This window comes from Amblyomma americanum, chromosome 10 (genome assembly GCF_052857255.1).
Source record: "Amblyomma americanum isolate KBUSLIRL-KWMA chromosome 10, ASM5285725v1, whole genome shotgun sequence".
In the NCBI taxonomy this organism is placed as follows: Eukaryota; Metazoa; Arthropoda; class Arachnida; order Ixodida; family Ixodidae; genus Amblyomma; species Amblyomma americanum.
Genome location: NC_135506.1, coordinates 83,048,987 through 83,073,239, shown reverse-complemented (window position 1 = coordinate 83,073,239; position 24,253 = coordinate 83,048,987). Strand labels below are relative to the sequence as shown.

The 24,253-nt window shown below is 42.1% G+C and overlaps 1 protein-coding gene across 1 annotated transcript in view; it reads right to left on the bottom strand.

The window, feature by feature from the left end:
• The window catches only part of LOC144106476 (DDB1- and CUL4-associated factor 10-like), a 135,290-nt gene that overhangs the window by 25,529 nt on the left and 85,508 nt on the right, over window positions 1-24,253 (bottom strand). The window contains exons 3-4 of the mRNA XM_077639292.1: window positions 2,872-2,985; window positions 588-785 (exon numbers count right to left, since the gene is read on the bottom strand). Coding sequence (XP_077495418.1) covers window positions 588-785; window positions 2,872-2,985 — 312 coding nt within the window. The remainder of the gene's footprint in view (window positions 1-587; window positions 786-2,871; window positions 2,986-24,253) is intronic.

Below are 24,253 nucleotides of genomic sequence, written 5' to 3'. Positions count from 1 at the left end.
CATCACTTGGCTTCAATGCACCAGCTGTTCTGGCTCTACTAAAGGGCAGACAAAAAAGTCAGTGACTGAATATTTTGGTAAGCCGAAAGTTGATTTTTTTCGTTGTAACCTACCCTGTCCTCAAAAAACCGTACATGAATAGCCACACTTGAAGTACCAATTTGCACGGCCAGTCACATAGTGTCAGTCACAAAGCCAGCCTTTGTGGTTGTTTCCCAAGTAATGATATCTACCTTAATCGACACAGGAATGAAACCACTAGACTACTTCCTCAGAGATTCCACAACTTAGCCCGGTGCCTACCAAGTATAACCACCGTCATCCTATGAAGCTGTATTAACACGAAGACTACTGTACCGTTATAAAGGCTGCCTGTCTGAAAAAGCTGCAATCCTGGCCTTCTTTTCATAATTATTGGTGGTATCTATGCTATTTGTCATACAAAAGTGGTGAATAAAAAATCCGCCACCGCGCCTGCACGAGACAATGAGAAAGCTTAACATTAAGCTGGCCTTAGCTTACATGAATATATATAATCACAATGAAGTTTCATCGTAAATTGCAAGAAGAGAGCATAACAGACTCACTTATTGATGTCCCAGGTATATATGCTTCCACCAAATCCAGAGGTTACTAGTAATCTCTCTGCCGATGCATATTCAATGTTTCTGACCCAGTCAGAGTGGCCAACGAGAGAACGTATCTTCCGCTTCAAGTTTCGCAAATCCCACAATGCCACTGTCGTGTCATCCGAGCATGTGGCAAATGTCCTGGAGTCAATAAACCTGAGAAATTTTCCACTTTGAGATATTTGCCTCTCCACTACATTTGAAACTCGCAAAAAGAAAGCCACACAGGCAGCACGACTTTTTATTATTCCTAAAATGCAACACTACATGCCACTGACAGGAACACCACCTGTTGCAAAAGCATGCTGGCCAAAACTCCTGTGAGTACAGGCAGTTTGAGGCCGTATGGCAAGACATTGATCGCAGGTAGGAGAGACCATAGTGATCAATTTCAATGTGCAGCAAACAATTAACGTAGCTGTTTCGACATGTTGCAAGTAGAACACTACTTTTGCAGCAGTCGGTACTTGCAGAACCATGCCGGCAATCCCCTAACTAGTCTATCAAATTATATCCTCTTTGAATGCCTTCTGTTGTCAAAATTATATTTTCAGCCGCAGATAGCAGCTCAGTCATTACCGCTACTAGCATCTCTTTACAATACATAATGCACTAAGGTGCTGCCATAATTCTCGGATTATGTATGCATCTATCAAAGTTAGGCCCATTTCAAGGCATTTGGGGTTTTTAACATGTTCAGGCATAGAGAACTTGTGGACTACTATATCACAAAGCGGCATTATTGCCTATACAAGTAAAGCAAGACAAGGATGACGGCAGGTTCTCCCAGATCATCAAAGGCAGTTTACCAATATTCCTCAAGAGAAAAGTAAAGAGCCGCTGTATCTTGCCGGTACTCAACTAATCGGCAGAAACGTGGAGGCTAAAGAAAAGGGTGGAACTTAAGTTATGGTGAGCGCAATGAGCTAAAAAAAGAAAAATAACAAGTGTAACGTTAAGCGACAAGAAGAGGGCAGAGTGGGCCAGGGATCAAATACAGGTTAATGCCATGCTAGTCAATATTAAGAGGAAGATATAGGCTTGGGCATAGAATCTAATGCAAAGGTAAGATAAATGATCATCCTTAAGGGTAAGACTGGATTCCAAGAGAAGAGAAGCGTAGCAGGAGGTGCAAGAAAGTAAGGTGGGCGGATGAGATTAAGGAGTTTCCGATTACAGGGTGGCCGCAGCTGGCACAGTACAGAGTTTATTGGTGAGATATTGGGAATGCCTTTTTCCTGCTGCGGGGGTAGTGAGCCTTCTGCTGATGCCGCTATTGCTAATGGTGATGACTTAGTATATGAGATACCAACAAGCACAACTTTCTGTTAATTTAATCATTACAGCTGTATGGCATGGTAAAGCCTCTCTACTATTCAGAGAAGAAATTAAATGAACCCTAAAAGGCAACCTGCGTTAATAAAACCATTTCATCCTGAGAATGTAATCCTCATGGGATTCCTTCGTTTGATTTGGTTTATGGGAGTTTAACATCCCAAAGCGACTCAGACTATGAGAGATGCCGTAGTGAAAGGCTCCAGAAATTTCGACCACCTGGGGTTTATTAACGTGCACTGACATCATACAATATAGCGGCCTCTAGAATTTTGCTTCCATCGAAATTCGACTCTCGCGGCCATCATATGACTGTGTCATAACTGGGTTCAAGTGTGTACGTATGTTGCATCGATGTCAAATTGGCTGCAACGTTTTAGATCCGAAGCGCGGCGAAAGCCTGCGAATTTTTCTAATCAACTAACCGCCACCTACTTCAGCCTGCACAGTTAAAGATATGCTACAGACACGGCCATAGCACCCATGAAATCGCATGCAACCCATCGATTTGCAACTTATAAAAAAATAATCATTTTTCGAGTCCTTTAAGTTCTTCATCAGGCCCACGTCTCAAGACAACTTGCAAACTACTATTTCGGAGGGCCGCATTATTGTTGCATGGAGCAGTGAAGATGCTTTACTGCGTAGACGCAAAATGAAATAGCTTTTATAAACATCCGCCGAGCGAATAAAATCTTAACATACTGAAAACTTCATTCCTATGAGATTTTGTTATATAACTGGGTTCAAATGTATAAGTGACACCAGGCACATAGCCAGAAATATTTTTCCGGGAAGGGCCCGAGGCATTCGCCCGGGGGGGGGGGAGGTGTTAGGGCCCATGTCTAACAAGAACACTGCTGGGTTGGGGGGGTCCTCAGACCCCACGTCCCTGAGTGACACATACCTGGCATAGTTGACACAGTCACTGTGTGCATGCCTGACTTCCCTAATCAGCTTGTGGTTGAGCGGGTCAAATATTAGGATGCTCTTGCCTTGTGTAGCTGCAACCAATATTGAACTGAAAACAGAAATAAAGCTCTGTGACAAATGCGGAATTTTCGGTGCCCAGCCAGTACAGAGGCTCATACCGAATTAAAATGCACAAAAGAACACATGCAAACAGATATTCTTGCAACGTTCAGGCCACCAGCGACAAAACAGATATAATAAGAAGGCATGTGCAAAAACCTAATGCACAAGGTCAAGCAAATGGGTTGAGATGCCACGAGGACATTTTTTCCTTTTATTGTGGCACGCTTCGCTAAACTTGCCAATGCAGTAGGACTCGACGAGAGGTTTTAAATAGTCACCTAGTTGAATAGCAAATCTAAGTGGGCCCAAACAGAGGGCCAGAAGGATGGCACTACTGAAACAAGAATATCATCAAATAAGTCAAATAAAGAAGTATATTTGTTTTATTTGATCAAAATGTTCTGAAAATGCTGCAATATTCTAATTCAGGTAAAATCACAAAATAAATTTTCAGGCTCCAAAAGTTCAGACACCTAACCATGCAGGCAGGTTTACAGAACCGGCTGTGAACCCCATAGGGTTACCATACGAGTTCGCTTTTCAGACTGCTTGAATATTCTGAATTATTTCCCAGCACTCGTCTACGTCTGTTAAAAGAGTATGTGACTGTGTGGACGCAACAGTCACACATCTGCACTCTAAGCTTCATTTTAGAGTATGAAAAGCAATAAAGCCAAAGAAAAAAAAGTGAAGAAATGCCTGCAACAACAGAGATACCACAGGCCTAAACTAATAAAAATCAAAGAACAGTGCTGAAAAAACACAGGAAAGGTAATTTAAAATCAAACTTCAGTTAGGAAAGAAAAAGTGGCACGGTACACCTCTAGTAAAATGAAAAGCCTAGGGCCGAAGGACACACAAAAGACGTTGACTGTTGCCAGAAAAGATGAAAACGAAGCCACAGGTACAACAATAAAAGATAATACCATAAAGTGCCAGAAACCTTTAAAGAAAAGAAAAACAATGATTATGTTGTCAAAAAGCTACATCACCAAGAAACTATGTTAAAAAACAAACACAAAACAAAATAGGCCTGCTGAAGGAAGGGAAGGAGTAAACGAAGGACAGGTGCCAAGGAAAACAAAATAAGATTACTCTGCATAAAGACAAGCACAACTGGGTGCAGAAAGCAAGCGAAGCAGTAAGACGGAAAAAAAGAAACGAAAGCAATACTAGCTGACAGAAATGGGCAGTGAGCAGGAAGGCAAAGAATAAACGATCGACAAGAGTGAAAAGAAAACAAATGAGATTACTCTGCATAAAGACAAAGAAAAATGGGTGCAGAAAGCAAAAGATGTAGCAAGAAAGACGAAAAAAATGAAATGAAAGCATGAATAACTGAAGGAGATAGACAGTGAGCAGGAAGGCAAGGAGTAAACGAAGGTCAAGGGGGAAAAGAAAATCAGATTACTCTGCATAAAGAGAAACAAAACTTGGTGCAGAAATCAAAAGAAGTAGAAAGAAAGACGAAAAAAAGAAACGAAAGCCAGAATAGCTGAAACATATAGCAGTAAGCAGAAACGCAAGAAGTAAACGAATGACAAGAGGGCAATGAAAACAAAATGAGATTACTCTGCATAAAGACAAACAAAACTGAGTGCAGCACACAAAGCAAGTAGAAAAAAAGACGAAAAAAAGAAACGAAAATAAAATTAGTTGAAATATATAGTCAGTGAGCTGGAAGGCAAAGAGTAAACGAAGGACAAGGGCAAAGAAAACAAAATGAGATTACTCTGCATAAAGACAAAAAAAACTGAGTGCAGAAAGCAAAGGAAGTAGGAAGAAACGAAAGCAAGAATAGGTGAAAGAGAGAGACAGTGAGCATAAAGGCAAGGAGTAAACGAAGAACAAAAAGGCTAAGAAAACAATGTGGCAGTACTCTGCATAAAGACAAACAAAACTGGCCGTAAAAAATAAAGAAATAAGGAAAATGACGAAAAAAGGAACGCAAGCAAGATTAGCTGAAAGAGATAGCAAGTGAGCAGGAACGCAAGGAGTAAAAGAACGACAAGGAGGCAAAGAACAAAAAATGAGATTACTCTGCGCAAAGACAAGCAATACTTTGTGCATAAAGCAAAGGAAGTAGGAAGAAAGACGAAAAAAAGAAACGAAAGCAAGGATAGCAAAAAGGGATATGCAGTGAGCAGGAAGACAAGGAGTAAATGAAGGACAAGGGGGCGAAGAAAACAAAATGAGATTACTCTGCATGAAGACAAACAATTCTTAGTGCAGCAAGCAAAGGAATTATGAAGAAAGATGAAAGAAAAGAAACCCATGCAAAAATCGCTGAGATAGGCTGTGAGCAGGACAGAAAGGAGTGAAAGTACAAGAACTAAGAAAACAAAATGAGATTATTCTTCATAAAGACAAACAAAACTGGGTGCAAAGAGCCAAGGAAGTAGGACGAATGACGAAAAAAAGAAACGAAAGCAAGAATAGCTGAATGAAATGGGCAGTGAGCAGGAAGGCAAGAAGTAAACGAAGGACAAAGGGGGCAGAGAAAATAAAATGAGATTACTCTTCATAAAGGCAAACAAAACTGGGTGCAAAAAGCCAAGGAAGTAGGATGAATGACGAAAAACAAATCAAAGCAAGACTAGCTGAAAGAAATAGACAGTGAGCAGAAAGGCGAGGAGTAAACGAAGGAAAAGAAGGTAAAGAAAACAAAATGACATTACTCTGCATAAGGAAAAACAAAACTGGATGAAGAAAGCAAATGAAGTAAGAAGAAAGACAAAAAAAGAAACGAAAGCAAGAATTGCTGAATGAGATAGGCAGTGAGCAGGAAGCAAGGAGTAAACGAAGGACAAGGGGGCAGAGGAAATAAAATGAGATTACTCAGCATAAGTACAAACAAAACTGGGTGCATCAAGCAAAGGATTTATGAAGAAAGACGAACAAGGAATCGAAAACAAAAATAGCTGATAGAGGCAGTGAGCAGGAAGGCAAGGAGTAAACGAAGTGAAAGGGGCAAAGAAAACAAAATGAGACTAATCTGCATAAAGACAAACAACACTGAATGCAGAGCGCCAGGTAAATAGGCATTAAGACGAAAAAGGAAACGAAACCAAGAATAGCTGAAAGAAATAGACAGTGAGCAATACGCGAGGATAAACGAACGACAAGAGGGAAAAGAACACAAATTAAGATTTTTTTGCATAAAGACAAAAAAACTGGGTGCAGAAAGCAAACGACGTAGGAAGAAAGTTTAAAAAAAGAAACGAAAGCAAGAATAAGTGAAAGAGATAGACAGTGAGCAGGAAGACAGAGTAAACGAAGGACAAGGAGGCAAAGAAATCAAAATGAGATTACTCTGCATAAAGACAAACAAAACTGACTGCAGAAACCAAATAAAGTTGGAAGAAAGATCAAAAAAGAAACGAAAGCAAAAATAGTTGAAAGAGATATGCAGTGAGCAGGAACGCAAGGAGGAAACGGAGGACATATGGGCAGAGAAAACAAATTGAGATTGCTCTGAATAAAGACAAACAAAACTGGGTGCAGAAAGCAAAGGAAGTAGGAAGAAAGACGAAAAAAGAAAGGAAAACGAGATTAGCTGAATGAAATAGGCAGTGACCAGAATGGCATGAGTAAACGAAGGACAAGGGGGCAAAGGAAAAAAATGAGATTACTCTGAATAAACACAAACAAAACTGAGTGCAGCAAACAAAGGAATTACGAGAAAAGACGAAAAAAGAAACGAAAGCAAGAATAGCTGAAACAGATAGGCAGTGAGCCGGAAGGCAAGGAGTAAACAAAGTAAAAGGTGCAAAGAAAAGAAAAAGACATTACTCGTTATAAAGACAAACAAAACTGAGTGCAGCAAGCAAAGGAAGTAGGAAGACGATAAAAGAAACGAAAGCAAAAATAGCTGGAAAAGATAGGCAGTGAGCAGCAAGGCAAGGAGCGAACGAAGGACAAGGGGAAAAGAAAACAAAATGAGATTACTTTGCATAAAGATAAACAAATCTGGTTGTAGATATCAAAGGAAGTTTGAAGAAAGACGAAAAAGAACGAAAGCAAAAAGAGCTGAAAGAAATAGACAGTGAGCAGGAAGGCAAAGAGTGAACGAAGGACAAGGGGGCAAGGAGTAAACAAAGAACTAGGGGCAAAAAGAGAGAATGACATTACTGTGCATAAAGACAAAAATCTTGGTGCAGAAAGCAAGGGAAGTAGGAAGAAAGTCGAGAAAAAGAAACGAAAGCAATATCTGAAAGAGATAGACAGTGAGCAGAAAGACAAGGAGCCAATGAAGGACAAGGGGGTAAAGAAGATAAATTGAGATTACTGTGCAAAAACACAAACAAAACTGAGTGCAGCAAGCAAAGCAAGTACGAAGGCAAGGAGTAAACGAAGGACAAGGAAGAAAAGAAAACAAAAAGAGATTACTTTGCATAAAGATAAACAAATCCGGCTGTAGAAAGCAAAGGAAGTAGGAAGACGAAAAAAAACGAAAGCAAAAACCGCTGAAAGAAATAGGCAGTGAGGAGGAAGGCAGAGAGTTAACGAAGGACAAGGGGGCAAGGAGTAAACGAAGGACAAGGGGCAAAAAGAAAGAAGGACATTACTCTGAATAGACAAAAATCTGGGTGCAGAAAGCAATGGAAGTAGGAAGAAAGTCGAGAAAAAGAAACGAAAGGAATAGCTGAATGAGATGGGCGGTCAGCAGGAAGGGAAGGAATGAACGAAAGACAAAGGGGCAAAGAAAAAGTCAGGTTACTCTGAATAAAGACAACCAAAACTGGGTGCAGCAACTAAAGGAAGTAGGAATAATAATAATTCATTTTTTGGGGAGGTGGGAAGGAAATGGCGCAGTATCTGTCCCATATATCGTTGAACACCTGAGCCGCGACGTAAGAGAAGAAATAAAAGAGGGATTGAAAGAAGAAAGGAAGGAGAGGTGCCGTGTTAGAGGGCTCCGGAATAATATCGACCACCTGGGGATCCTTACCGTGCACTGACATCGCACAGCACACGGGCGCATTAGTGTTGTTCGTCCATAAATGCAGCCGCCAGAAGGCAAAAAAAGAAACGAAAGCAAAAATAGCTGAAAGAGATAGGCAGTGAGCAGGAAGGCAAGCAGCAAGCGAAGGACAAGGGGCAAATAATACAAAAGGAGATTTTTCTGCATAAAGACAAACAAAATCTAGTTCAGAAAGCAAAGGAAGTTGCAAGACGAAAAATAGAAACGAAAGCAAGAAAGCTGAAAGGGATAGGCAGTGAACAGGAAGGCAAGGAGTAAACAAAGGACAAGGGGGCAAAAAAAAAAGAAAATGACTACTCTGCATAAAGACAAACAAAATTGGCTGTAGAAAACAAAGGAATTAGGAAGACGAAAAACGAACGAAAGCAGGAATAGCTAAAAGAGATAGCCAGTGAGTAGGAACAAAAGAGTATATGAAGGACAAGGGGGCGAAGAAAACAAAATGACAGTACTCGGCATAAAGACAAACAAAACTGCGTGTAGCAAGCGAAGGAATTGTGAAGACGAAAAAAGAAACGAAAGCAAAATAGCTTAGAGAGATAGGCAGTGAGCAGGAAGGCAAGGGGTATATGAAGTACAAGAACAAAGAAAACATGATGAGATTACTCGCCACAAAGACAAACAGAACTGAGTGCAGAAAGCCAAGGACACAGGAATGGCGAAAAACGAAACGAAAGCAAGAAAAGCCGAAAGAAATAGGCAGGGAGCAAAACGCAAGGAAAAAAAGGACAATGGGGAAAAGAACACAAAATAAGATTACTCTGCATAAAGACAAAAAAACTGGGTTCACAAAGCAAAGGAAGTAGGAAGAAAGTTTAAAAAATAACGAAAGCTAGAAAAACTGAAAGAGATAGACAGTGAGCAGGAAGGCAAAAATTAAACGAAGGACATGGGGCAAAGAAAAGAAAATGAAACTGCACTAGATAAAGGCAAACAAAACTGAGTGCATAAAGCAAAGGAAGAAAGAAGAGAGACGAAAAAAGAAACCAAACCAAGAATAGCTGAAAGAGATTGGCAGTGAGCAGAGAGGCAAAGAGTAAGTGATGGACAAGAAGGAAAAGAAAACAAAATGAGATTACTGTTCGTAAAGACAAACATATCTGGGTGCAAAAAGCCAACGAAGTAGGACGAATGACGAAAAAAACAAACGAAAGCAATAATAAGTGAAAGAAAAAGGCAGTGTGCAGAAAGGCAAAGAGTAAACGAAGGACAAGGGGGCAAGGAAATCAAAATGAGATTACTCTGAATAAAGACAAACAAAACTGTGTGCAGAAAGGAAAGGAAGTAATAAGAAAGACGGAAAAAAACGAAAGCAAGAAAAGCTGAAAGAGATAGACAGTGAGCAGAAAGGCGAGGAGTAAACGAAGGAAAAGAGGGCAAAGAAAACAAATAGACATTACTCTGCATAAGGAAAAACAAAACTGGGTGAAGAAAGCAAAGGAAGTAAGAAGAAAGACGAAAAAAGAAACGAAAGCAAGAATAGCTGAATGAGATACGCAGTGAGCAGGAAGGCAAGGAGTAAACGAAGGACAAGGGGGCAGAGGAAATAAAATTATATTACTCAGCATAAGTACAAACAAAACTGGGTGCAAAAAGCCGAGGAAGTAGGAAGACGAAAAAAGAAACATAGCAAGAATAGCTGAAAGAGATAGGCAGTGGGTAAGAAGGCAAGGAGCGAACGAAGGACAGGAGAGAAAAGAAAACAAAATGAGATTAATTTGCATAATGATAAACACAACTGGCTGTATAAAGCAAAGGAAGTAGGAAGAAAGACGAAAAAGAACGAAAGCAAAACAGCTGAAAGAAATAGACAGTGAGCAGGAATGCAAGAAGTTTTCGAAGGACAAAGAGGCAAGATTAAACGAAAAACTAGGGGCAAAAAACAGATAATAACACTATTCTGCGTAAAGAAAAAAAACTGGGTGCAGAAAGCAAAAGAAGTAGGCAGAAGTCGAAAAAAATAAACGAAAGCAAGAATATCCTAAAGAGTTGGGCAGTGAGCAGGAAGGCAAGGAGTGAACGAAAGACAAGGGGCAACGAAAACAAAATGAGATTCCTCTGCATAAAGACAAACAAAACTGAGTGCAGAAAGCAAAGGAAGTAGGAAGAAAGACGAAAAAAGAAACGAAAGCAGGATTAGCTGAAAGAGTTAGGCAGTCAGCAGGAAGGCAATGAGTAAACGAAGGACGAAGGAGAAGATAATACAAAATGAAATTACTTTGCATAAAAAAAACAAGACGGGCTGTAGAAAGCTAAAGAAATGGAAAGAAAGATGAACAAAAGCAACGAAAACAAGCATAGCTGAAAGAGATAGGCAGTGAGCACGAAGGTAAGGACTAAACAAAGGAAAAGGGGGCAAAGAAAACAAAATGAGACTACTCTTTATAACGACAAACACAACTGGGTGCAGAAAGCCAAGGAAGTAAGAAGAATGACGAAACAACGATAGCAAGAACAGTGGAAAGAAATAGACAGTGGGCAGAAAGGCAAGGAGTAAACAAAGGACCAGGGGGAAAAGAAAACAAACTGAGATTACTCTGCTTAAAGACAAACAAAACTGAGATCAGAAAGCAAAGGAAGTAGGAAGACGAAAAAAAAGAAACGAAGCAAGAATAGCTGAAAGTGATAGGCAGTCAGCAGGAAGGCAAGGAGTAAACGAACGACAAGGGGGCAAAGAACACAAAATGAGATTACTCTGCATTAATACAAAAAACAGCGTGCAGAAAGCAAAGGAAGTAGGAAGAAAGTCGAAAAAAAAAGAAACGATAGCAAGAATAGCAGGAAGAGAGAGACAGTGAGCTGGAAGGCAAAGAGCGAACGAAAGACAAGGGGGCCAAGAACACAAAATGAGATTAGTGTGCAAAAATACAAACAAATCTGAGTGCAGCAAACAAAGCAAGTAAGAAGGCAAGGAGTAAACGAAGTGCAAGACAGAAAAGAAAACAAAATAAGATTACTTTGCTTAAAGATAAACAAAACTGGCCGTAGAAAGCAAAGGAAGTAGGAAGAAAGACTAAAAAGAACAAAGGCAAAAACAGCTGAAAGACATAGGCAGTGAGGAGGAAGGCAAGGAGTGAACGAGGGACAAGTTGGTAAGGAGCAAACGAAGGACAAAGAGAAAAGAGAAAGAATGTCATTACTCTGAATAAAGACAAAATCTGGGTGCGGAAAGCAAGGGAAGTAGGAAGAAAGTCGAGAAAAAGAATTGAATGCAAGAATAGCCTAAAGAGATGGGCAGTGAGCAGGAAGACAGAGTAAACGAAGAAAAAGAGGGCAAAGAAAACAAAATGCGATTAATCTGAATAAAGACAAACCAAGCTGTGTCGTCCAGCAAGCAAAGGAAGTAGAATTAATAATAATTGGTTTCTTTTGGGGGGGAGAAAATGGCGCAGTATCTGTCTCATACATCGTTGAACACCTGAACTGCGACGTGAGGGAAGGGATTAAGGAGGGATTGAAAGCAGAAAGGAAGAAGAGGTGCAATAAAAGAGGACTCCGGAATAATTTCAACCACTTGGGGATCCTTAACGTGCACTGACATCGCACAGCACACGGGCGCATTAGCGTTTTTCGTCCATAAAAATGCAGCCGACAGAAAGACGAAAAAAGAAACGAAAGCAAAAATAGCTGAAAGAGATAGCGAGTGAGCAGGAATACAAGCAGCTACGAACGACAAGGGGCAAATAAAACAAAATGAGATTCCTCTGCATAAAGACAAACAGAACCCAATTCAGGTAGCAAAGGAAGCAGGAAGAAAGACGAAAAAAGAAACGAAAGCAAAAATAGCAGAAAGTCAAGGATTAAACATTGGACAAGGGGGCAAAGAAAACCAAAAGAGATTACTCTGATTAAAGACAATCAAATCTGAGTGCAGAAAGCAAATGCAGTATGAAGAAAGACGAAAAAGAAACGAAATCAAGAATAGCTGAAAGAGATAGGCGGTCAGCAGGAAGGCAACGAGTAAACGAAGTAAAAGGGAAAAAGAAAACAAGATAGGATTACTCTGCATAAAGGCAAAACAAAAATGAGTGCACAAAGCAAAGGAAATAGGAAAAAGACGAAAAAAAGGAACGAAAGCAAAAACAGCTGAAGGAGATAGGCAGTGAGCAGGAAGGTAAGGATGAAACGAAAAACTGGGGGCCAAGAACACAAAATGAGATTACTCTGCATAAAGACAAAAAAAATCTGCGTGCAGAAAGCAAAGGAAGTAGGAAGAAAGTTTAAAAAAAGAAACAAAAGCAAGAATAGCTTAAAGAGATAGGCAGTGAGCAGGAAGGCAAGGGGTGAATGAAGGACAAGGTGGCAAAGAAAACGAAATGACATTACTCTGCATAAAAACAAACAAAACTGGTTGCAGAAAGCAAAGGAAGTAGAAAGAAGTACGAAAAAAGCAAAGAAAGCAGGAATAGTTGAAAGAGATTGGCAGTGAGCAGGAAGGTCAGGACTAGACGAAAGGCAAGGGGCAAAGAAAACAAAATTAGATTACTCTGCATAAAGATGAACAAGACTGGGTGCAGAAAGCAAAGGAAGTAGGAAGAAAGACGAAAAAAGAAACGAAAGCAAGAATAGCTGAAAGAGATAGGCAGTGCGCAGAAAGAAACGTAAACGAAGGACAAGGGGGAAAAAGTGAGATTACTCAGCATAAAGAGACACAAAACTTGATGCAAGAAAGGAAATGAAGTAGGAAGAAGGATGATAAAAGCAACGAAAACAAGCATAGCTGAAAGAGATACCAGTGAGCACGAAGGTAAAGACAAAGCAAAGAACAAGTGGGCAAAGAAAACAAAATGAGACTACTCTTCTTAAAGACAAGCAAAACTGGCTGTAGAAAGCAAAGGAAATAGGAAGAAAGCCGAAAAAAGGAACGAAAGCAAGAAGACCTGAAAGAGATAGAAGGTGAGCAGGAAGGCAAGGAGTGAACGAACGACAAGAGGGCAAAGAATACAAAATGAGATTACTCTGCCTAAAGACAAAAAGTGCGTGCAGAAAGCAAAAGAAGCAGGAAGAAAGTCGAAAAAAGAAACGAAAGCAAGAATAGCTGAAAGAGATAGGCAGTTAGCAGGAAGGCAAGGAGTGAGGGCAGGACAAAGGGGCAAAGAAAACAAAATGAGATTACTCTGCATAAAAGCAAACAAAACTGGATGCAGAAAGCAGAGGAAGTAGGAAGAGAGACGAAAAAACGAAGGCAAGAATAGCTGAAAGAGATACGCAGTGAGCAGGAATGTAAAGGCCAAACGAAGGACAAGGTGGAAAGAAAACAAAATGAAACTACTCTGCATAAAGACAAAAAAACTGAGTGCAGAAAGCAAAGGAAGTAGGAAAAGAAACGAAAAAAGAATATAAAGCAAGAATAGCTGAAATAAATAGACAGTGAGCGGAAAGGCGAGGAGTAAGCGATGGACAAGAGGGAAAAGAAAACAAAATGGGATTACTCTTCATAGAGACAATTAAAACTGAGTGCAAAAAGCCAAAGAAGTAGGTCGAATGACGAAAGAAACAAACGAAACAAGATTAGCTGCAAGAGATATGCATTGAAACATTCGGCAACATAGAAAAGCGGGTGTAGTGCCCTCGCACCTTGGTTCGTGGGTATTGCAGCGTAATAACAATAGACTTACAGAGCGGTGATTTCGAAAAATGATCAAGATAGAGATTGCAGAAAAGAAAACAAATCCTCTATGCCATCCCGATGTATGACAATACGATGACATATGGGCAGTGCGCCACTCACAACTGCACTAATTTGGTTAATAAGGGTGCATGCCAGTGAATTAGGAGTTGCAAAGCATTTGTACCAGTATACATGGACAGGATGCGACAGATTTGGCTAGCAGTTAAGGAAGAGTGACCAAGATAATGAGAAAGAGAATCACTAACACATCCACAAGAACACATACTGTGAAGTCAGAGCACAAAGCAGTGAAAAAAGACTAACAACCGCGGCCTGTTATGAAATAAGCAACGGATTTTCAGGAAGGCAAGTATGATCGTCTCTACTATCGCTCCCCACTTTTGTTCCTCTCCCTGTCTTTTCTGTCACGTTAGCCGCAGATCAGGTGCTTCAGGTTTCAATGGCAGATGCCGCCGCTAGCGACGCCTTTTCCTTCGTTTGTTATTTTATTATTAAAGAGCACTAATATTAATGATGATGGAATATGAGTGACGTGTGGAACCTAGCAGTACAGCTCTGTGCCACTGGTGATTGGTTTGTGGTTTATGGGGGTTTAACATCCCAAAGCGACTCATGCTGTGAGCAAGGCCGTAGGGAAGGGCTCTGGAAATTGCAACCACCTAAGGATTTTAGAGTCTTGAGATATTATCATATACAGTGACATATGCCCATGCAGCAAAGAGTGTGAGCATCTGTTAAAAGCAAAAGGTTTAAAATGAAAAACTCCTATGCAAGTTAGTGGATGTAATGATCAAAATAAGAGCCCATCAGCAAGATGAAAGATACAAAAAAATTACCACTGCTTAGTGACAAGTCAAATAAATTTTGCGGTTGAAAATTGCTTCTTTGAGTGGTTTATCTCTAGTCTTTTTGGTGCCTGGTGGCGTACAGTGTTAATGGTTGAACACACATTCTGGTACCTGGGCATGATCTCTCAAAATATGCAGTATAATTCTTGATTCATGAAGAAAAACAGTAAAATCTCAATGGAACGATCACAGTTGATATATATTTTAGGATGATATGAACTGATATATTTCAATGAACGGATCACATCTCAGTATAATGCGTAGGATCTGGCGTGCCCCAAACAACCTCTCAAACACTCATGGTTGGTACGAACGTGAGAGCCGCAACCGCGCCGTCAAGCACTAAGCGCCACCCACACATCTCCAACGCGCGATCATCTATCGCACGGTACACACCACGAGCCCTGTGCAAGGGCACACGGTGGTGACTAAATCTTGTCAGCCATAAACAACCCTGCGTGCACGCACCTCTCATGCTTCTGCACAAGGATTTTTATCATTTTGGATTATACAAATTTCGGACAATACGAAGATTTTTGCGACCTCGTGAGATCCATGTCTCTCATAATCTACTGCTGCAAGGAACATTGGTCAACTTGTCTGCATGGATGAGAGGATGGCAGTCATTACAATGAAACCAAAAAAAGGGTCAAACATTGTCATATAGGCCTATACACCAACGACCAGTCATGATGGGGTCTGAATGTTCTATGGGGATGCTGATTACACAATGTACTGCATCAAATTTTCATCAGCGGGATGTGAACTGCTCGCCTCTGCTCCACATTGTCTACGCATTGGTTACATTTGGCTGCTTACGTTGAGAGATTTTCGCGTTTCAGCCACTTCACTTCCACTTTGGCCACTCGCACTGCAGAGTCCTGTTATCTTGCTTTTCGATCCCGCTGCCACTTACGCCTTAGCTGCCGCAATTCGACACACTGAGCACGCTAGGCTCTATCAACATCTTTGCTAATCAAGTGCCCGGGAGCATTCGTTACAAACGTGCTGTATTGGGTTTTATGGCACATAGGAACCTAAGGCCATCATACGGCAAACCCAAGGTATAGAACAAGTTTTCTGTAGAATGTTTAAAAATGTGAAATATTATCAGTGGTGTAGATGGCCTAAAAGATTGTACTGTCTAGTAATAACAGAGAAGAAATTTGAAAATGCCTAAATGTAAAAGCCTTAAAAAAGGTGAGGTAGCCTCAGCAGCTATCCTTGCCTGAGCAAAGTTCCTGAGGCTCCCAGCCAATCAATTAAAATCCTCAGCCTTCTTTTTAGGAATGCGAAATTGGCTTAGAGGTATCATGAACCAATGCGAGCTAGTCGTTAAAAATTTACAGATTTTTAAAATATTCCTGCTTTTTTTAAAAAGCTAAAAATAGAAGGTATGTTCACAATGGGATTATCTAGGAGCAGTGCTGGGTGAAATGGAATGCATTAATTTTAAAATTGATTAAAGTACTTTTTTCTTAGTTTTTCCAGTTTCACACAAGATATTAAAATGTAGCTAACCATGAGTTCATCTCGGCATTCTTGGCAAAGATGCTTGTCTTGTTTTGTTAGAAGGAAGTTGTGCCTAAGGTGCGTGTGGCCTATTCGGAGACGGCATAAGATTACTTCTTTGATACGTTCCTGATGCACACACGAATTAAATTCACCTAAATCTGCTTTTACCAAGTCAGTCTATTATTTACTTCACTGTTCCAAGCTGACTGCCATTTATACTTTAGATTACATTCTACTAATTTCATGCAATCATTAAACGGCATATTTCTATTTTATTTTCTTGTCATGAGCATTAGCAGCACACAAATCTGCTCTCTCATTGCCTTTTATTCCTACATGACTAGGGTCCCAGCGCAGTTTTATATTTTGTGTTTGAGCTGTGGCAGTTCCTATGTGGTCTGTGATGTAACCAAAAAGAGTGGTGCTTGCAGTATTAGAATGGAGAGCTGTAAGTACATTTAAAAGTTTGAGTAAGTAAGAGCATTTTGTTGTGGTTGTTGCTTAGTATTTTTTATATGACCGCATACACTGCGGAGCACTCCGCGGTGAAGATGGAGGAACACTGTGGTAGTCGTACAATTTGCTCCGAATTCTCTCGCACTACTGCGCTTCCTGCGTAACTATCTGTTTTTGATTAATCGGTATAAAACCCTGTAAAACTTCTGTATTTTTCTTCGAAACCAAGGAATTCTTGTATTATACGTAGCAGTGGAGTTAAGAGTGAGGTCACAGATTGCAGGAAAATTGTAGCATGGAAGCAGTAGACCTCGACTTCGAGCAATGCCAGGTAATGTATCCAGTACACCGAGGTTTTGGCACATCGCTTCAAAGCGCAGGAGGACTGGCCTAATCGCTAGCGGTTTGTTGTTAAACAGAATTTTGGATGGGCATTTTGTGACTATGGGGTAACATAAGTGTTTGGGCATCGAACGAATTTTTAATGTGTATGAGCGTGTGAGCATGGTGCTTCTGTCTGTAAGTGACGGTTGGTTGGTTTCAACATTAGCTCTGTTTATAAGTGACGTCCTGTAACCACCAGTTGAAAGACGTAAACATAAATAATGCGCTGGGAAGAGTCGTTTCCAGTACGATGGCCTTGCTGAGCGATATATTATACTACCATATTCTAAGCAGGATCGCACAACAAAGCAGTAAATTTTTAGAAGGCTTGCCCTGTCAGAACCCCAGGATTTATGCGAAAGGACATTGAGTATGTTGTTTGATCGGGAAGTTTTCTTTTTTAACTCATTATTATGAAGCCTGAAAGTGAGTTTTTTGTCAAATGTTATACCTAAAAATTTGTGTTCTATTTTTTACAGGCAACTCGGTTTCTTGCATATATAGGGTCGGATCGGCGTGTAACACTCGTTTGAGTGAGCAAAAATGGCTACTGTTTTCTGTTCAGAAAACCGGAAGCCATTTCTCCCTGCCCATGAGGACAGTTTGTTTTGTTTATTGTTATTTTGATTGCCTTTCGCATCTCGATATGTTGGAGGAAGTGCAAGCTATCTGGAGGCCGACTACATAAAGTGATTACATAAAAGATCTCAGCATTACTTTGCTAAGAGTATTTATTTTCACTATAAAAAGAGTAGTGCTTAAAATATACCCTTGAGGTACTTCATTTGCTTCAATAAAAATCTTCGAACGGGTTGAGCCTAGGCGGATAATAAATGAATCGTTAGGCAAAAAAGTCATTAATGAAATTAAGCATTCTGCCACGGATGCCGAGCTCAGTTAAGTACTGAATAATACCGAACCTCCAGGTTGTATCATATGCTTTTTATAATCAAAAAAGACTTCAAGGCAATGTTTTTTTTTGTAGATAACAGCTTCTCTGACGGTATTTTCTAGACGGATTAGGTGATCCCTTAAAGGGCATTCGTTTTAAAAACATATATATGTATATCAAGAACTTCCCAGCATTGAAGGACAAAAGTTATTCTTATAGTCAGTACATTTGCAAAGGATCAGGCGAGGCAACTCGTAACGGCTATGCGTCTATGACTGCAAGGAGAGGTTGGGAGTTTATTAGGGGAAAGAAATGGTACAATAATAACTTTTTCTAGGTTTCCGGTATTTTCCTTGATATCCAAACTATGTTAAATAATCTTAAATGTGCTTCTACGGCAGGCTGAGAAAGATGGGCAAGCATTTCATAGTGTAATTGCTTGAGTCCTGGAGCAGTTTATTTTTGATATGGTAAAAGAATGCAGCGCGAAAAAAACAAGGACGAACAGAAGTGGACAGGACAGGGCGCTGACTACCAACACATTTATTCAGAAAGATGAGCAGCTTATATAACGCAGTCCAACACCCACGTGACCAAGTAAATAGCAAACGCGTTCAACTATCTAATACAAAAAAACAAAACGAAGTACACAATATCAAAGTGATACATATCTGGGTAACGCAAAGTCAGCCAAGAACCGATAAAACCAAGAGGACCACGACGAACCATAAGGTGCACGCATGGAAAATGAACAGTCAGCGACCTTTGCCGCCAATGCAGCACGAGGCAAAACGAAGACGACAATAACAAAATAGTCACCGAACAATAAGTAAAAGTCGAAGCTAAAAGCAGGGTCGGGGCCAAACGCATAACAAAACAATACAAAACGCAACGCAAAAGCTGAGTCAACCGTTCACAGTCAAACTGAGTCAAAAAAGTTGAAAGTTCTCTAGAACAAGAATTAAAAGCAGACGTGAATAAAAAAGACGTGTTTATAGTGGGCCTAGAAAACTGGACTCCTTGTCTGTAAGTAAAATTGAAGGCGTGCTGACGCACTTGTCTCCAGCTTTGGCTATCATCCTTGCCTCAATGATGACCCTTTCATTTTCTGTCTGCGCCCGTGCTCTGACAACCGTGCGCGTGTAACATGGTTCGCAGCCTTTGCAAGACTTGCAATGGTCGTCCAGGTGCCCGCCGCTTTTGTTACGGACCCTACGGCGGTGTTCAAACAATCTCTCGTTGAGACACCTGCCGGTTTGCCCAATATACACGCGACCACACTTCAAGGGAATCTCGTAAATGACACAGGTTGCACAATGTGTGAGTGGTTCTACATGTCTAATAGGGCAAACCTTTTTCTTTTGCTTTGTCATCAGTGTACACACTCGTGACAATTTGCACGGGGCTGAGAAGACAAGGTTGACGTTGTTTCTTTTTGCAACCTTCTTTAAATTGTGAGACAACTTGTGAAGATACGGGATGACGGCCAAAGGAGGTCGTTTGGCCTGTTCTAGTTTGCCTGCGTCTTTGCCTTGCACTTTCAATTTCTGGAGAAGAGTCTCTGAAACGCTACTCACTAGTGTTGGTGAGTAGCCAGAACTGTACAGACGTTGGACTTGGTTGTTAACACTGCTCTGCATCGTATGGGGACAGCTTTTTGTGAGCGCTGCCTGGATGGCAGAAGAAACAATGCCTCGCTTGATCAATTTCGAGTGAGCGCTGTCATGCGGAAGAAGACCTTTCTTAGAGCGAGGGTTGTACGTCCAACAGAGGTGGGTTTGTTCAAAACTAAAAAGTACGTCCAAAAACTGAACATCCTTGCCTCTCGGCGGTTAACAGGTAAAGTTCAGACCCCCAAAATGGGACTTGAAAAGGGCGACAATTTCAAGAATGACACGCTCCAACGAACCAGGTGGGCAACTTCTGAGGACGATCATAAAATCATCCACATACCGGAAGACCGAATGGACCACTTCACCCGGGAGAACCTGGCTAATGCGCTTATCGGCTGCCGCCAGGTATATATCACACAGGACTGGCGCGATTGATGACCCGATGCATACGCCATTCTTTTGCACGAAGTACTGACCGCTGTACTGAACAACAGTAGATTCAACGTAGAACTGAAGAAGGCGAAGGAAATTGTCGCTGCTCACACCCGAGCTGTTCTGGAAACGCACTTCACCCGACTGTTGGATCACGTCGCGCACCGCTGCGTATAGACCACCGTGCGGAACGGAATAAAACAAGTCTTCGACGTCTATTGTAAAGCCAGTCGTAGCGTCTGAACTGCCTTTGAATCGCTGTAACACCTCTGACGAGTTCCTTACCAGAAAAGGGTCATCTAAAGGTAGGCCATTCAAGTGGCGTTGTAGGTAGGCACCAACTTCAGCCTGCCACGTACCTTTTTCCGAGATGATGGTCCTCAGAGGGCAGTCAGGCTTATGGGTTTTGCCTGTGAAGAAGACTTCCAAGAAGCAGTCTCGGGCTTTTTCCGCCGATGATCTTATTCTGTCGAGCTGGAAACTTGTCAGCAGCTTCAAAGCCAAAGTTATCTGTCTGCTGGGGCGGAATTGAACCTTTTTGAAATTCTTTTCGAGCGCTACCTCAGCCTTCTCCTTGTACAAGTGGTCAGGGAGGATGACAAATCCGTCTTCTTTGTCGCTTTGCAGAGCCATAAGGTTACCCTCCTTGAGGCGTTTAGCGATGGACACGATGGGAGGCTTAGCATGCGTGAGCGAGGCCCCACAGCGACGTAGAACATCGACGCCATCCCCAATGACTCGTGCCTTGTCTTGCTCTGGTACTCGTTGTGCCAACTGCCGCACCATAGCCAGGAGCTGGTACTTGTTTGAAGGTGGTTGAAAGCTGAATTTGGGACCCTTCTGTAGGACCTTGAAGTCCTGAGACGAGATGCAAGCACCTCCGATAACGGTGACGTTGGTCGTAGACGACTTCACTTCCTTCTTCCTTACTGGAAGGCGCAGACGGTACTGGTGCCATAGGAATTCAGCCGATTGTGCAGCGAGCTTTTTGTACTCATAATATCTGCAGGTCACCCCCGTCGAATGTGGCCTCTCGGGCGCGAACACACCTAGCCAGTCTTGGAAAAGACGCACTTGTCTCCAGAGTTCTGACTTCAGAATCTTGCATATACGCCGAACATGCCCCCAAGACGGCTCCACAGGGCCGAACAACACTCGCACTTCGAACGGCACAATTTTCTTTTTGATATGTAACGAGAGGATCCTGGCCTTGCAAGTGGAAATAGCGATGAGGTTCACGCAGGTTATGGCTGCATTTTGCTTGCTCATGGATGAAACAAAAGAGCCCAATGTAGAAGAAATCTGATGAACTAAAGCGGCTGTTTGGGCTTGTTGGTCAGTGAACATGTTAAAAGAATGCAGCGCGAAAAAAACAAGGACGAACAGAAGTGGACAGGACAGGGCGCTGACTACCAACACATTTATTCAGAAAGATGAGCAGCTTATATAACGCAGTCCAACACCCACGTGACCAAGTAAATAGCAAACGCGTTCAACTATCTAATACAAAAAAAAACAAAACGAAGTACACAATATCAAAGTGATACATATCTGGGTAACGCAAAGTCAGCCAAGAACCGATAAAACCGAGAGGACCACGACAAACCATAAGGTGCACGCATGGAAAATGAACAGTCAGCGACCTTTGCCGCCAATGCAGCACGAGGCAAAACGAAGACGACAATAACAAAATAGTCACCAAACAATAAGTAAAAGTCGAAGCTAAAAGCAGGGTCGGGGCCAAACGCATAACAAAACAATACAAAACGCAACGCAAGAGCTGAGTCAACCGTTCACAGTCAAACTGAGTCAAAAAAGTTGAAAGTTCTCTAGAACAAGAAAGTCAAAAAAGTTGAATACTTGGTCACGTGGGTGTTGGACTGCGTTATATAAGCTGCTCATCTTTCTGAATAAATGTGTTGGTAGTCAGCGCCCTGTCCTGTCCACTTCTGTTCGTCCTTGTTTTTTTCGCGCTGCATTCTTTTACCATGTTCACTGACCAACAAGCCCAAACAGCCGCTTTGGTTCATCAGATTTCTTCTACATTAGGCTCTTTTCTTTCATCCATGAGCAAGCAAAATGCAGCCATAACCTGCGTGAACCTCATCGCTATTTCCACTTGCAAGGCCAGGATCCTCTCGTTCCATATCAAAAAGAAAATTGTGCCGTTCGAAGTGCGAGTGTTGTTCGGCCCTGTGGAGCCGTCTTGGGGGCATGTTCGGCGTATGTGCAAGATTCTGAAGTCAGAACTCTGGAGACAAGTGCGTCTTTTTTAAGACTGGCTAGGTGTGTTCGCGCCCCAGAGGCCACATTCGACGGGGGTGAGCTGCAGATATTATGAGTACAAAAAGCTCGCTGCACAATCGGCTGAATTCCTATGGCACCAGTACCGTCTGCGCCTTCCAGTAAGGAAGAAGGAAGTGAAGTCGTCTACGACCAACGTCACCGTTCTCGGAGGTGCTTGCATCTCGTCTCAGGACTTGAAGGTCCTACAGAAGGGTCCCAAATTCAGCTTTCAACCACCTTCAAACAAGTACCAGCTCCTGGCTATAGTGCGGCAGTTGGCACAACGAGTACCAGAGCAAGACAAGGCACGAGTCATTGGGGATGGCGTCGATGTTCTACGTCGCTGTGGGGCCTCGCTCACGCATGCTAAGCCTCCCATCGTGTCCATCGCTAAATGCCTCAAGGAGGGTAACCTTAAGGCTCTGCAAAGCGACAAAGAAGGCGGATTTGTCATCCTCCCTGACCACTTGTACAAGGAGAAGGCTGAGGTAGCGCTCGAAAAGAATTTCAAGAAGGTTCAATTCCGCCCCAGCAGACAGAAAACTTTGGCTTTGAAGCTGCTGACAAGTTTCCAGCTCGACAGAATAAGATCATTGGCGGAAAAGGCCCGAGACTGCTTCTTGGAAGTCTTCTTCACAGGCAAAACCCATAAGCCTGACTGCCCTCTGAGGACCATCATCTCGGAAAAAGGTACGTGGCAGGCTGAAGTTGGTGCCTACCTACAACGCCACTTGAATGGCCTACCTTTAGATGACCCTTTTCTGGTAAGGAACTCGTCAGAGGTGTTACAGCGATTCAAAAGCAGTTCAGACGCTACGACTGGCTTTACAATTGACGTTGAAGACTTGTTTTATTCCGTTCCGCACGGTGGTCTATACGCAGCGGTGCGGGACGTGATCCAACAGTCGGGTGAAGTGCGTTTCCAGAACAGCTCGGGTGTGAGCAGCGACAATTTCCTTCGCCTTCTTCAGTTCTACGTTGAATCTACTGTTGTTCAGTACAGCGGTCAGTACTTCGTGCAAAAGAATGGCGTATGCATCGGGTCATCAATCGCGCCAGTCCTGTGTGATATCTACCTGGCGGCAGCCGATAAGCGCATTAGCCAGGTTCTCCCGGGTGAAGTGGTCCATTCGGTCTTCCGGTATGTGGATGATTTTATGATCGTCCTCAGAAGTTGCCCACCTGGTTCGTTGGAGCGTGTCATTCTTGAAATTGTCGCCCTTTTCAAGTCCCATTTTGGGGGTCTGAACTTTACCTGTGAACCGCCGAGAGGCAAGGATGTTCAGTTTTTGGACGTACTTTTTAGTTTTGAACAAACCCACCTCTGTTGGACGTACAACCCTCGCTCTAAGAAAGGTCTTCTTCCGCATGACAGCGCTCACTCGAAATTGATCAAGCGAGGCATTGTTTCTTCTGCCATCCAGGCAGCGCTCACAAAAAGCTGTCCCCATACGATGCAGAGCAGTGTTAACAACCAAGTCCAACGTCTGTACAGTGCTGGCTACTCACCAACACTAGTGAGTAGCGTTTCAGAGACTCTTCTCCAGAAATTGAAAGTGCAAGGCAAAGACGCAGGCAAACTAGAACAGGCCGAACGACCTCCTTTGGCCGTCATCCCGTATCTTCACAAGTTGTCTCACAATTTAAAGAAGGTTGCAAAAAGAAACAACGTAAACCTTGTCTTCTCAGCCCCGTGCAAATTGTCACGAGTGTGTACACTGCTGACAAAGCAAAAGAAAAAGGTTTGCCCTATTAGACATGTAGAACCACTCACACATTGTGCAACCTGTGTCATTTACGAGATTCCCTTGAAGTGTGGTCGCGTGTATATTGGGCAAACCGGCAGGTGTCTCAACGAGAGATTGTTTGAACACCGCCGTAGGGTCCGTAACAAAAGCGGCGGGCACCTGGACGACCATTGCAAGTCTTGCAAAGGCTGCGAACCATGTTACACGCGCACGGTTGTCAGAGCACGGGCGCAGACAGAAAATGAAAGGGTCATCATTGAGGCAAGGATGATAGCCAAAGCTGGAGACAAGTGCGTCAGCACGCCTTCAATTTTACTTACAGACAAGGAGTCCAGTTTTCTAGGCCCACTATAAACACGTCTTTTTTATTCACGTCTGCTTTTAATTCTTGTTCTAGAGAACTTTCAACTTTTTTGACTCAGTTTGACTGTGAACGGTTGACTCAGCTTTTGCGTTGCGTTTTG